General features: G+C 41.8%; 1 protein-coding gene across 1 annotated transcript; it reads left to right on the top strand.

Annotated features, from left to right (window-relative positions):
- Window positions 1-787: 787 nt before the first annotated feature.
- On the top strand, window positions 788-14,974 carry LOC133924018 (serine carboxypeptidase 1-like). The gene is made up of 13 exons (XM_062369372.1): window positions 788-1,020; window positions 1,140-1,362; window positions 1,797-1,919; window positions 2,006-2,108; window positions 2,199-2,236; window positions 2,323-2,424; window positions 2,606-2,686; window positions 2,769-3,008; window positions 3,272-3,337; window positions 3,443-3,564; window positions 13,813-13,926; window positions 14,311-14,356; window positions 14,640-14,974. The coding sequence occupies exons 1-13, from the start codon at window positions 803-805 to the stop codon at window positions 14,721-14,723; spliced, it is 1,560 nt and encodes a 519-aa protein (XP_062225356.1). The 5' UTR covers window positions 788-802; the 3' UTR covers window positions 14,724-14,974.
- Window positions 14,975-15,569: the final 595 nt, after the last annotated feature.

Raw genomic sequence — 15,569 nt, 5'->3', positions numbered from 1 at the left:
TGCATCTATCTATCCTGGACATGGTTCCTGTTCAGTTGGCAGTAGACTCCAGCGTTCGGTCATATGCTGATGGCTGGATCCAGATCCAAGGGCCACAAATCACTTTTACATTGTAAAAATTAAAGTGTTTGGCATGGCTTACCCAGATCTAGGGAGAAGTTGGGAGTTGGAGCCATACCAAATAGACACCAAGGCTAACCTTGATTGTTTCGGTATTTTGATTATGGATTTTGGTTCTAAAAGCCAATCTATTCTCGTGATCCAAAGTACTTTTACTATTTGAATTCACAATCTGACCTAAAGGTGCGAGGTTATCGCAAGATATTACCGATATTATATACTCCATCGGTGTCAAAATTAAATTCAAAACCTATGATGTCAAATAGGCACATCTTTGTAAAATGAGCTTTATATTCAGACTTGAGCTTTCAGTTGTACTGCCAATTGTTGGACACAAATCTAAAGCTAAGAATCACTTGGTGTGTCAGCGGATCGTCCGTACTTGCTGCCATAGTGTCATCCACGACAAGAAGATCACCAAATTCAGTGGCATTGATTTAATAAAAATAAATTTTATATAATCATATAAAAAAAATTTGTGTAAGATTTCATCCATATCATCTATTTTATTACTCAGTAACTAAACTGAAAATGAGATAGGAGGGTAGGTAATATTAAATTTGCCTCGTGATTCAACACCCGCGCCTGTTTCGGTTGGTGGCCTAACAAGTAGGCCCCACCCAGCCGCTTGGTGGGTCCCAGCTTCTACCAAATCCATCGCCGTCGCTGATTCGCTGCCTCCATGCTGCCCGCTTTTGAGAGTGAAGTGGTGATGTCTCAGCCAGTTGCTGCCAGTTCACCTAGCAGATCAGCCATGGCCTCCTCTCCCTTCCTCTTTGTCCTCCTCCTCGTCGCGCCGCCGCTCCTCTCCCCGCTCGCCGCCGCAGCTCCACAGAGCCACCTCGTGACCGGACTTCCGGGCTTCCATGGCGCCAGCTTCCCTTCCAAGCACTATTCCGGGTAACCGCTACCGCTCGCACGCTCTTGTGACTATTCTTGATTCTCGCTGGCGCAGCTGCTCGGTTCTTGATTCTCGGTCGTGCGCCTCTCGCTCTTTCGGCCTTGCCTGCGCGCTGCAGGTACGTCACCGTGGACGAGGCCAGCGAGAAGAGCCTCTTCTACTACCTCGTGCTCTCCGAGCGCGACCCGGCCGCCGACCCCGTCGTGGTCTGGCTCAACGGGGGGCCGGGGTGCTCCAGCTTCGATGGATTCGTCTACGAGAACGGCCCCTTCAATTTCGAGCCCGGGAGCGCGCCGGGCGGCCTGCCCAAGCTGCAGCTCAACCCCTACAGCTGGTCAAAGGTAAGCAATCAATCTCATGGAGTTGTCCGGCGTATGCTGAGGCAGCATAACAACTTTGTGCCAACTTTTTTGATGAATTAATAATTTCCAAGATGATAACAATACATTCATGAAGAAGTAGTGATCGGTAGCTTGGTGCATGTGCACCTGTCATCTGAAACCAAAGAAGTGTTTTTTTTGTTCTTCACATGTTTGTTTTCCACATGTATTGCATTAGGTGTGACATCCTCTAATACTTCTTCTTATGTTCTCGAAAAAAAATAATGTGTTAAAAAAAGATTTCACATGTTTCCCTTCAAAATGGTAAGTAATAAAGAAATAAGTTTGAAGTGTTCAATGTGTTTGGCAGTTAATTTGTAATTCTTTCACCAGCTATTTCGTGAGATTGTCAATTTGCTTATCCAAAGTGATCGGCTCAATCTGTCGTTGAACAGGTCTCAAACATCATGTACCTGGACTCTCCTGCTGGTGTCGGGATGTCGTACTCGTTGAACAAATCGGATTACACAACAGGTGACCTGAAAACCGCAGCTGATGCGCACAAGTTCCTTTTGATGGTACTTGCTCTTCTTCAGCTGTAACTTTGCCATCAATCAGGCACTTCATCTGTGGAACCTGAGGCTGGTTTGATGTGTTGTTGCAGTGGTTTGAGTTATACCCCGAGTTTCAGTCGAATCCGTTTTATATTTCCGGGGAGTCATATGCGGGGATATACATCCCCACAATCGCTGATGAAGTTGTCAAAGGTTAACACTCGGACTCACAAAGATGCAGATGAGCAGATCATATATCACCCGGAGACCTTAATCTAAACTCTTGTGTTTATGCCCTGACAGGGATAGAAAAAGGTGTGGAGCCAAGAATCAACTTCAAGGTTATTCGTTCAGTCTCATTGTACAACTGTACCCAGCAAATCTTTTATGTATGACTTACAATGAGAAGTTTACAAAATTTATTCAGGGCTATCTAATTGGCAATGCAGCAACTGATGTAGACTACGATTTCAATTCCTTTGTGCCATTCGCACATGGAATGGGCCTCATCTCAACTGACATGTATGAGGTCTGTGGTCAGCTCTTATGCTAAATACTTTTGGACACACTTGCTTAGAGTAGGATCTGTCTCTGCAAGATTCTAGGTTATGGCAGAAGGTAACAGCCGCAGATGCAGCTCCCGGTGCCACATATAGTTTCTTTTCAAACCAGATACAAAACTAAAAGTGACCTGATATGCTTTGTTTCAGGATGTCAAAACTACTTGCCGTGGGACATTCTTTGGATACGTAGATAATCTGTGCCAAGAGAAGATAGATAGAGTGCACTGGGTAATGTCTCTGATCCGGAACATATGAATCGGCAGCGTATGAGCAATGTTGGGTTCTGTAACCTCCATTTTGGCATCTGCAGGAACTGAAAGACCTGAACACGTACAACATCCTTGCACCTTGCTACCATCATCCTGAAATGCAAGAGGTAGAGTTCATCAACAGCAGCTTGCCGTTGAGTTTTAGAAGGCTAGGAGAGACAGAGAGGCCATTTCCGGTGAGGAAGCGAATGGCGGGGCGTTCTTGGCCCCTCCGTGCTGCTTTGAGGGATGGACGCGTTCCGATGTGGCCAGGTCTTGGTGGTAGATCACTTCCCTGCACGGTATGAAAATTAGGACAATGTCCTTCTACTTCCCTATCATGCTATCGTCACATTTTTTCTCCTGCATAAAGCACAGAATCTTACCGCCAAATATTTGGGTTATCACTGATATCGTGATCAGTATAGTTGATTATGTTTCTTTTGAACTTCTAGAATTATGGTGCTTACTTCAACCTTTTCCTTTATCTAAAAAAAGTTCAACTTTTGGAAAACTATGATTGGTCCTCTTGTTTCTTCTATTTAACAATTGCATGTATTTGTAGAGTGATGAACTTGCTACTATATGGCTGGATGATGAAGATGTCAGATCTGCAATTCATGCCAAACCGGTATGAAGTGATATGAATAAAAAAATTCCATTTGAGTTAACCCTAAAGTCAGACTTAACTTTTTCTTCTTTGTGGGGATCTACCTCAATCAAAATGGCACATCAGAAAAGCTTAATTGGATCATGGGAACTGAATACCGCAAGAATAGACTTCACTCATGATACTGGAACGATGATCAGCTATCACAAGAAGTTCACAGCCTTGGGATATCGTGTGCTAATTTACAGGTACAGCACAAATCAGTTAATTCGTCTTTTGGGGATGTTAAATATGAATAATTTATAGATTTATATAAAGAGTAAACACATAGGGGCTACTAGAGGGTACTGTTAGGTTGGTTGTTCACAATGTATGGCCTTGTTAGGATGAAGCATAATCCGATGTACTAAATGAGTTTAATGTTTGGATTGCAAATTAGATAATAATTCTCATGTTTTATTGGTTGACTTTCTATTTTCATTTCAAAGTGAAGAAGATGGATGTAAAAATGTAAAACTAATTTCGTAGAAAATTCAGTGGTACCAATAATGTCAGATAGTAGTGCTAGTATCACAAAGGATACTTGGCCTAATAAAAATTCCTTGGATTTTTTTAAAAAGAATATTAATTTAATAGAAAATTGTTAAAATAATATCCATTTAAAAAAATTGCTGAAATAGTACTCTATTGGTAGGCGAAATGCTGACAATGAACCTATTGGCAGATAAGATGTCGATAGGTACATATCGCCATGTGGGCCTCCGATAGGTGGTGGGCCACTACTTTTATTGCGGTTGGCAGTGCGACAGGGTACTTGTCGGTAGATGGTGTGCCGATAGGTCCTGTCGGCACCTGGGGTGCCGGCATGTACCCTATATAATGGGTGCGACTCCCCCTTTCAATCTTTTCAGTTCTAGTGAGCAGAGCCGCAAGCGCGTGAGAGAAGAGAGAAGAGGAAGAGAACATCATGGATTTTTGGAGGAACCACCCCATAGGAGTGCTACACTGGCATGAACGTCTGTTCGTTCTGTAGGTGTGGCAACCTAGCTCCGGTAGGCGATTCTTCATTTATTTAGACCTTGATGATAGTTTTATGGTGTGTTCCTCTGTTCCACTTTGTTCACATCTCCCAACTCTATATTGCGAACAATAGGAGTGGATTGACGTTGTGAGACTGCCTTACAATGGGGGATATATTAGAGAGACTGAAATCAAACGTGAGTATAAGATTAGAATGAAGGAAGTACGAAAGAGGCAGGAGGCACGTCAAGAGCGCCAACAGGAATGTTAGCGGCAAGGATAGGAACACATGCGACAGGCTGAGGAACTTCAGAGGCGGGAAGAGAAACACCGTCTGCGAGAGGACATTTTAAGGAGGTAGGAGACTGAACTTCAGAGGCGTGAAAAACTACTACAGAGGTGTGAATCTCTCTTGCGTCGCTAGGAAGAAGCGGAGCGTGAAGCAACACGTGAAAGAAAGAGGAAATATCCCCAATTCACGCAGTAGAATTCATTTTCAATCCTTGACATTGTAGTATTACCGTGAACTTTGTGTTACTCGTAGACGTCCAACTTTGCTAATAAAATTACGTGGTAGTTCAATCCCTTGCCCTACTACATGGTAGTTCAATCCCATGTACTACTACGTTACATGATGGGATGAATCTTTAGTTCAATTGGAAAAACACAGTACAAGGAATTAAAGCAAAAAGGTAAGGCAACACATCAGGGAACAGTGGTTATAGTCGTATTGCCTTAGAGTGTACTGCGAGGATGATCCTGACTCCCAGTAGGTGGCACCACCATATTGTGCTGGTGGTGGTGGAGGAGTAGGCGTTTTGTGGTACAGGCATGGGCGCCAGGAATCGAGACATACGATAGGATCATCGATGTTTATGGTTGGCTCGGCCTCGTCAGGAGGAGTTTTAATAGTCAACCTCCCACTGCAAGTCGAAGATATGGTCTCGGAGGTGATGGATGTAATCTTGGATGTTCTGTAGGACAGGAGGATCAACCCATCTCGTGCAGTGACAGTTGTCGCAGTGGTCAGAGTCTTGCAAATATGTAGAGGTTTGTTATTAATTGATCTGAAAATGTGATCTTGAAGTTGTTAGAGTTCTCACCCTCCTAAAAGGACATTAAAAGAATTGACGTCCTCCATTAATGCTCCCATCATACATCCATTGGAGCACTTGGGTCACTGCTCGTTCCGGTGATCTTAAGTTTTAAGATGATTTGATAGACGAAACTCACTCTTTCTTTACAAAGGGAAGTTGTCGAGTGGCTCGTCGTAGGCACTAGGACCAAAGGAACCCTCCCATGTCACCCTGCCCTCCCCACCACCCTTGATCCTCAACCTCTCCCACCCCTAGTTGCCATTGAATCTTATAGCTTCGTTTGGAAGTCAGATGAGGCTTTTATAGATGCACGGGCAGAGAGAGCTCTGTCGCGATCGCGGGCGCGCTTCCTGGGCATACCTAGATCCTTCTTGCCTCCAAAACACTTGTCCTCATAGAAACTTGAGGAACCACATTCTCATCCACAGAAAAATAACCCTTCAAGTACATAACTATATCTTACATACTATGCTAAACCTAACCTTAAACCCCAAGTATAACGCTAAAACTAACCCTATCACTAACCCAAAATAACCCTACAAATACCACTAAATCTAACCCGAAAAATACACCTAAAAATATCCCTAAATAATCCTAAAATACGCCTTTTTAGACATAGCATTATGAGATATAGACTTTTCAGACATAGTTTTTTCAGATGTTTAGACATACCTTTTCAGATTTAGCTTTTTTAGACGTAACCTTTTTAGACATAGACTTTTTAGATGTAGCGTTTTTAGAAATAACATTTTCAGTCAACATGACCACTCCAGACAGAGGAATAAATTGCTTGTCCTAACTATTTTTCATGGACTTGGTCCATGAACCAGCACATATTTTCTATATAAATACGAGTCCAGAAGGCCACTTGTAGAACAAAACCAATCGTCTGGAGCTCTTGTACTCCTACTAAAATGACCTCTGATCCTTTTCCAAAGAAATATATGTTAGCTCCTATGCTTGCTGGGTTGAAGTGTCGATGTACTGGTGTGGAGAATTTTATAGGCTGAAGAAGACCAATGACTTCTCAAACACCTACGAAAGGAGGTTCTTCATATGTCCAAACTACGAGTATGACCCACCGAAGAGCAGCATCACTGGTGGCTACCGCCAGGTACACACTTGTGGCCAAACTATATCACAACTATATGTCATTTACCACTCATCATTTTGGTCTCTGTTGCTAGTTTTCGCCACAACTTTGTGAGTTTGTACAATGGATGGATACTAAGTAGTCGTCAGCATATGTGTTCCTCCTACACAATGAGCATCGGGCGGCATGGACACGATTTTAACAAATGAAAGCAGGCGATGAGCGCAAATGCATGGAAGAGGAGCATTAGAAGCTGAGAGAGGAGCAGACCCGTTGGAACAAGGAGGCCCGTGAGGTGGAGAGAGAGTGAAAGTACGCAATGTCACCTAGAGGGGGGGGGGTGACTAGGTGTTTCTTGAAAATTAAAAATTCGTAGCGGATTAATAGAATCCGGACACTCCGGTTCAATTCGGAGACTCCGAGCTAATCCGAATAGTCTAACCTATACAGAAAATTGAAAACAGAGCAAAACTAAGCAAGTCTAGTTGGATATAAAGGTTACCACACGTTCTAGTTGATGTAAGAGTTTCTTTTAACCAACCACTTGTGATTACAACCTCACAAACAAGTAGATCGAGACAAATGAAAGTGCATCTAGGCCCCCTAAGTGGGTTTTGGCTTATTGATGACAAAACGATTAAGGAATTAACATGCTTTTCTAAGTTATGAACAGGTTTAAGCATTAGTTGTAAAGATAAGTAACGTTTGACGCCCGTCGAAACAAATGGAGAATCAACGAAGAGTACTCAATAGGATTTAAATTCTTTTATTTTTTGAAATTGAATCTAGGATAGCCGCTCTATTAAGAGGGTTGCATTTGATTGCTTGGTTAGTGTCTCAATGCTCAAGATATCCCTTAGAACCAACTAGTTGAGAGACACAATCACTCACGGACACCGAGTTCATTCTGAAAAAATCCACTGAGTCCGGATACTCCGGTGTTCACTGGATACTCCGGTACTCAGTATTTAGCCCGGAGTCTCCAAGCTAGACTCCGGCAGAGAGTCTCGGTTATGGTTTATTTTTATTTGGAAAAAGGCCGGAGTCTCCGGTGTTCACCGGATACTCCGGTAATTTAAGGGTTAACAGACCGGAATCTCCGAGGGAGACTCCGCTAGAGAGTCTCGGTTAAGTGTTTATTTTAATTAAAAGGGGACCGGAGTCTCCGGTGTTCACCGGATACTCCGGTAAATATTTTAGAGTTAACCGGAGTCTCCGAGGGAGACTCCGGCAGAGACTCTCGGTTAGCGTTTAATCTTTTTGATAAAAGAAAAGAGAGACCAGAGTCTCCGGTGTACACCGGATACTCCGGTACCTGGAGAGGCTGGAGGGTCCGGCTAGTCTCCGGACTTAACGTTTTTGGAAGGACTGTCAGGACCAGAGACTCCGGTGTTCACCGGAGACTCCGGTAAGTTAACAGAACTGTAACGGCTAGTTCTGACACGTTCTGTGACCGTTCTGACGCCGTTTTTGGATTTAGGGCTGGATACTCCGGTGTACACCGGATACTCCGGTCAGTTCTGACAAAACAGTAACGGCTAGTTTTTGAGAGAGAGCTATAAATGCCCCCACACCCCATGGCATTTAGAGCTTGCTGTTGTTGGTAAACTTTAGACCTTTTGAGCACTTTAAGAGCATTCAAAGACCCTCCAACCACCTCTAGTGCAAAGTTTGCAAATTTTTAGAGAGTTTGTGTTTGGAGAGAGTTCAAGCCACTTGAGCATTGAGTTCTTCATCGAGCATTCGCTGCAATCATTTCTCTTGAAGCTTTGTGCTTCTAGACGGAAAGGCGTCGCCCGTAGAGCACCCAAAACTTGTGGAGTACCACGGGAAGTTTGTAAACATCTTCGAATTGAGTAAGAATTTCTAGCTTGATCTTGGTGGTCGCTAGAAGAGGATAGGGTTGGAAAAGACGCGGCTCTTTGTGAGCTCCTCAACGGAGACGTAGGCACTTCTTTGTGAGGTGGCCGAACTCCGGGATAATCTCTCGTGTTCGTATTTGTGTCATTTGCTTTATTGTGTGAATTTTGTGATTTGTCATATAAATTGCTTTAGTGATCATCTTGCTAGTGTTGTTATTCTAGCTCTGTGATATCCAGTAGACCTAGCTTAAACCTTAGATTCTAGCTATTAGCTTTAATTCGTAGTTGTTCTAAATTTCCTGTATAGACCGGAGACTCCGGCCTAGACCGGATATTCCGGACCATACCGGAGTATCCGACCTTCACCGGAGTATCCGGCAGATTTAATCCGCTGTTTTAGTTTTAATTTTCAGAAAAGCCTATTCACCCCCCCCTCTAGGCACTTTCAACAAACCCTCAAGAAAACAACTAGAACAAGGAAAACATGCAAGAATGTAAAGGAGATAAGAATTTGCAAGAATGTAAAGGAGATAAGAATTTGTTTCTCAAAGTTCGGATCAAACGATCCTATGTCTCTGTTGAGGTGCTTACAAAGAGCCGGGTCTCTTTCAACCCTTGTCGTCACCAAACGACTACGAAGATCGAGCTTGGGTTTACTCAAGAGTTCCTCTTCCCTTGCGGAGGCGAGAAGAACCTTCACAAACTTCTCAAGGCACGCCACAAGCTTGGATGCTCTCCGGGCGACACCTAACCGTCTAGGAGTTTCAAGCTCCAAGAGTAAAGAACGCGAATCGATGGCTTGACGATGAACTCAAGTGCTCAATGAATGGATTTAAGCTCACTAGCATTCAATCTCACTCTCCCAACTCTAACTCTCAAAATCTAGAAAGATTTAAAGCACTAAAGGAGTTGGAGGGGCTATTGAATAGCTATAAATGAGTTTGTCTCGAGTTAGTTCAGCAATTCAACAGCAAAAGGAGGGGCTGAGAGGGGTATTTAAACACAATCCTCCAAACTATCCGTTACAATACTCTTTGTACTGATCCGGTATCCGGGTTCACATGGAGACTTTGGGTTAGGCACTTAAGCCAAACCGAGAACTTAGCTTGGAGTCTAACTCGGAGACTCCAGGCTGCTGCCTAGAATTTGGAGTATTCAGGCTAACCCGGAGACTCTGGGTTGGGCACTCAAGCCCAAACCGAGAGCCCGGCTCGGAGTCTAACTCGGAGACTCTGGACTACCGTTCAGAATCCGGAGTATCCGGCTAACCCGGAGACTCTGGGTTCAGATAACTTTTGCAACTATCCTGGTGTTTGTTGGTGATTGTGGCTCTCAACTTTTAGTTCTAAAAGGGTACTTTGAGCATTGAGACACCTTTAAGATATTCCTCTTGATAGTATGATATTCCTAAACTTAAATTCAAAAATAAAATGAATTTAACTTCTCTTCTCTTTTCCTAAAGGCATCAAATTGCACTTTAAGAGTTTTGTGAGTTTCATTCAAATACAAGAATTTCTTTTGAAGTGTAACATTGCTTTCCTCTAGGCTAGCAATTGAGATATTAGCCAAATCAAGATATTTGATCAATATCTCAACTTTCTCTTTCTCTTTAGCAAAGAGTTCCTAAAGTTCAAGGTTTCTCTCCTTTTTAATGATAAGCAAGTCCTCTTGTTTCTCGAGAATCTCCTCTTGACTCTCTATTGTTTTCATTAGCTCTTTTATTTTACATATAACATTTTTACTAAGACATTTAAGCATTCTTTCACAACCACTATCACTATCTAGGAGTTTGAGTTGTGATTTTACCTTTCATTCTTTTGCCATAAGACACTTGGGAGTGTCGTCGTCGTTCATGTCACCAAAAAGTGACTTTGTCGGTATAGAAGAGCGAATGGCGATGGTGGCGACTTCTTTATCATTGGAGTCGGAGTTGGAGTCCCATTTCTCGCCAATGTGAGCTTGATCCGAATATTGCTACTTATGGGTCTTGAACTTGTTCTTCTTGAAAGGTTTGTTCTTCTTTTCTTCTTTGTCCTTACTCTTCTTCTTGTTAAGACAATCAACGATGAAGTAGTCAACTTTGTCACATTTATAGCAAGCTCTCTTGGATGTTCTTCTCTTGGGCATATCTCTCTTGTATTTGCTATAGCCACTCTTCTTCATAAATTTCTTAAACTTTCTTTAAAAAAAGCAATTTCATCATCATTCGAGCTCTTATCTTCACTTGAGCTTGATTCTTCAACTTTCTTACTCCTGCTTGCCTTGAATGCTACTTCTTTGTTCTTAGAGGTGGAATTTTACTTGACAAGATTCTTAACTTCATTTGATTCCTCCTTCATGAGCTCATAAGTGAGAATTCTCCTAAGTACATCACTTGGTGTGAGTCTCTTGTAATCTCTTATCTCTCGGATGAGTATGACTAAGGTGGGATTTCTTGGTGCAAAAACTCTAAGTAATCTTCTCACTACCTTGTGATCATCAGGCTCTTCACTTCTAAGTCCTCTAATCTTGTTGACCAACACCATCATGTGATCATACATTGCTTGAGGGGTTTCATCATTTTTCATCACAAATCTTCTAAATTTGCCTTCAAACAGCTCTATCTTGGATTCCCTCACGTTTGTGATGCCTTCATGAGCAACTTCAAGTGTGTCCCATATTGTCTTGGCCTCTTCAAGTTCATCCACTTTGTTGAACTCTTTGGGACTTAAAGCACCGAGTAACACACTTACGGCTTGTGCATTGCGGTGGAGATTTTGCTCTCGTTCGGGAGTGAGTTCTTTTTCTTTATCCGATAACTCAAAACCTATATACAATCTTCCAAATATTTGGATGAAGAGAGATTAAATACAATTTCATTTTGTGTCTCCAAGCGGCATAATGTGTACCATCGAAATAAGGTGCGCGCCCAAATGATACGGATATATAAGAATTAGAGGCATTCAATTTATCATAATTGAATTCAATTACGACTCTCTTGTCTTTACCGTTACTCGATGTCGAAAGATCATCCTTCGGACTTTTCGGGTTTACTGTACCTTTCTCACTAGACACCTACATCTTCAAATCCTCCAAGTGGTGAAACATTGTAAGGGGTTAGGTTTTGATGCCAATTGAAAGTACGCGATGTCGCCTAGAGGGGGGTGAATAGGCGTTTCCTGAAAATTAAAACTTCGCAGCGGATTTATAGAATCCGGACACTCCGGTTCAATCCAGAGACTCCGAGCTAACCCGAATAGTTCGGCCTCTACAGGAAATTGAAAACTGAGCAAAACTAAGCAAGTCTAGTTGGATATAAAGGTTACCACATGTTCTAATTGATGTAAGAGCTTTTTTTACCAACCATCTGCAATTACAACCTCACAAACAAGTAGATCGAGACAAACCCTCAAGAAAAGAACTAGAATAAGAAAAACATGTAAGAATGTAAAGGTGACAAGAATTTATTTTCCGAAGTTTGGATCAAACGACCCTACGTCTCCATTGAGGTGCTCACGAAGAGTCAGATCTCTTTCAATTCTTATCCTCACCAAGCAACCACGAAGATCGAGCTTGGGCTTACTTAAGAGTTTCTCTTCCCTTGCGGTGGCGAGAAGAACCTTCACAAATTTCCTGAGGCACTCCACATGCTTGGGTTTTCTCCGGGCGACATCTAACAGTTTAGGAGCTCCAAGAGTAAAGAACGCGAATCGACGGTTTGACGATGAACTCAGGTACTCAAGTGCACTCAATCTCACTCTTCCAACTCAACTCTCAAAATCTAGCAAGATTTAAAGCACTACAGGGGCTATTTAATGACTATGAATGAGTTTGTCTTGAGTTAGTTCAGCAGCTTAGTAGCAAAAGAAAGAGGGGGTGAGAGGGGTATTTTCAGCCCCTCAAACTAGTTGTTATAGTACTTTTTGTACTGACCCGGAATATCCTGGTTCACCGAGAGGCTCCAGGTTGGGCACTTAAGCCCAAATCAAGATCTCAGCTCGGAGTCTAACTCGGAGACTCCGGGCTACTGCCCAGAATCCGGAGTATCTGAGCTAACCCAGAGACTCTGTATTGGGCACTCAAGCCCAAACCGAGAGCTCAGTTCGAAGTCTAACTCGGAGACTCCTGGCTACTATCCAGAATCCGGAGTATCCGAGCTAACCAGAAGACTCCGGGTTCAGACAACTTTTGCAACTACCCCGGTGTTCATGAGTAATTGTCTCTCAACTTTTAGGTCTAAAAGGGTATTTTGAGTACTGAAACACCTTCAAAACTATCAACACGCATCCCTCTTAATAGTACGATATTCCTAAACTCAAATTCGAAAATAAAATGAATTTAAACCTATGAGTAACTACATGCTGTTTCTTTTTTTAGGACGCCAACGTCTTTTAAATTCATCGATAGGACTAAAACTTGTTCATAACATCAATAAACTTACTAGTCTCTTAATTGTTTGTTATCAATTGTACAAAACTCACATAAGGGACCTAAATGCACTTTCAGAGAGAAGCGTGAGAGGGCACATCGAGCGCATAAAGCAAGACCAGATGTTGTGAGGAAGAGAAAGTACCCCAGACGCACTCAGTAGAGTGACAGTTGTAATCGGGTTGTTTACATTGGCTAAGACATGTTAGGTTTAGAGGTAGTACATGGCTAGGTTAGTATGAAAGTGTATTGTATATGCCATCATGTCTGCTAGTTGCATGAAAAAAAATTGCCATCTTCAACTCTTCTTGTTCGATGATTCCACATCAAGTTGCCTGGCATATGTCTGAACACTCAATGTCTGAACAAAATGACCTTTGAATATTGTTTTCTCCTTAAAAAATATATATATTTTTTTAAAAAAACTGCTAAAAATTAAAAGGATACGTTGGTATATGGGTCGTCGACAGACCTCTATCAGCAAAGCAGGGTGGCATGTCGGCACGCTAGATAGGTTATCTGTTGGCAGGCAAAATGCCGACAATAGGCATGTTGACATCTCGTTTGCGGACAGGTCCCTCGTTGGCTCTTTCGTTGGCTTTTCACTTGCCGACACGGTACTATTTCGGCATTTTTTCAAAAGCGGATATTATTTTTGCAATTTTCCATTAAAATAATATTATTTTAAAAATCCATATTACTTGACCACTTCAAATGTGATCCTATCTGCTATATTTTGTTCATAGTAAGATTCCATATACCTCATAAGTTTAGCATCATATTGTGCTTAATTTGATGACATAAATTATTTGTTGAAAGGTGAAACTTGTTCGTAACATCTTTAAGGCTAATGGTCGAAATGGAAAACATATTCCTCAGAAAAATGATGAACACTCATTACAGGCAGTCGACACATTGATTCTTGCTTCATCTGCATATGTAGAATAATGTATTAGGAAGATGTCTAAAAACTTCTTAAGAATTTATCTAACGATCTTTGGCTGTGTTATGTTGTAGTGGAGACCATGATCTGTGTGTTCCTTTCTCGGGAACTGAAGCATGGGTAAAATCGATAGGCTACCAAGTTGTTGATAGATGGCGGCCATGGTACTTCGGAGAGCAAGTTGCTGGGTACGATGTTCTCTGTCTTTTCTTCATAATTCATATTGTTGGCCTTAGAATCACCAGGTTTCCCAATACATGTAGGAATAGTTGGTATCACGTAAATGCTATTTTAGTTGAAGCTGATGTCATTTAATGTTCTCTATAAACATGGATACAATCAATGAAAACTAAATGCTGCGAGAATTGAAGAGCCATACTTAAATTTTTTCTAATTAGTGGTTAAAAAAATGTATACATGTTAAAGTTGCACGAAAATTAGTTCTGGATTTGAGTTGTTGATTGGGAACTAAGAAACAAGAAGAGAAAGATGTCTGAGAACTGATTTTCCTGGATTTCATTTTTGGTGGAATCAAAATTTCTTGCATTTGATCCAAGTTTCTGCCATTGCAGATATACAGAAGGTTATGCTCACAATCTCACCTTCCTCACAATAAAGGTACGCAACTCCAGTTCCTTCATCTCCACTCGCACCTGAAAAGTTGTATGATCTGTAGCTTAAATTTATCCCTGATGCTTGAAATACATTTTGTTTATTAAGTTTTCTTGCTACCATGCATGTTTGAACTAAAATTTCGATGATTCACTATTGAATTTAATTGCCTGCACAACACGGTACTTTTTCAATTGCTAAAATCTACCCAAATTTCATCTGATAACCTCGAATCATTATCTCATGCGATTTGGTTTAAGTTTTTAACATGGCAATAGCAACATTTCAGGGAGCTGGGCACGCTGTCCCTGAGTACAAGCCCAAGGAGGCGCTCGCGTTCTACAGTCGCTGGCTGGCAGGAGAAAAGTTCTAAGGCAATCTGGATTGCAACAGGAAAAAAATTGCTGCATATTGGATGCAAAAACACTTCTCAGTGCAAAATGTTGGCAAAACAAGTCCAATAAAGAATCAGGGAGGCGCTAGCCTGAGACTGCCCGCATTCTCCTGTTCTACATTTGTAATTCTATTTCTGCTCGGCTGAAGAGATTGTTTGGATGGGCAAGTATTGAGCTATGTCCCATCGGTTTGTGAGATAATTTAAACTAATTTCCCTGCTGTTCTGAAGACACTGAGTCTAATAGCTCCTTACCCACTTTGTTCAGTGCTTCCTGAAAATGGTTCAGTCACTAACAAAATAAATTGAAGCTCAATTTCTATTCATCACTTTTTCCCTTAAAACAAAAAAGGAAAGGTGAATATCAAACTCAATCGCTACCATATCTTAGAAACCAAGGTCAATAACAATGGTTATTCGGTTGCAACCACAATGGTACAATCAGTCCCAACACTTGGGTCATCCACAGTGCGCGAATTAAGATGCCACCCAAGACAACATCATGAGGATAAATTTTGCAAGTGAATCGACATTTTGCAGCACTTCGGCCATCCACAGTACCCGATGATGGCTCAAAAGAACCAAGATACGGGTACATTTTGCAAGTGAATGACATCACAACATATACCTCTCGTGTATGTTGTTTGCAACGAGTATGTATTCAAGGTAGGAGACGCCTGTTTTGTTTGCATCGATGCACAGAAACCAAAACAACACGAGGTAACCAAAACATACGAAACAAAAAGGAGTATGGGATGGCAAACACCAGTCTAGCCCAATGCTTCTTCGACCAAGAAAACTCATACACAACAGATATCTGAACAA

The sequence above is a fragment of the Phragmites australis genome, chromosome 7 (assembly GCF_958298935.1).
Source record: "Phragmites australis chromosome 7, lpPhrAust1.1, whole genome shotgun sequence".
Taxonomy (NCBI): domain Eukaryota; kingdom Viridiplantae; phylum Streptophyta; class Magnoliopsida; order Poales; family Poaceae; genus Phragmites; species Phragmites australis.
The sequence above is the reverse complement of the archived record's forward strand: the minus strand, read 5'-3'. Positions and strand labels throughout refer to the sequence as shown.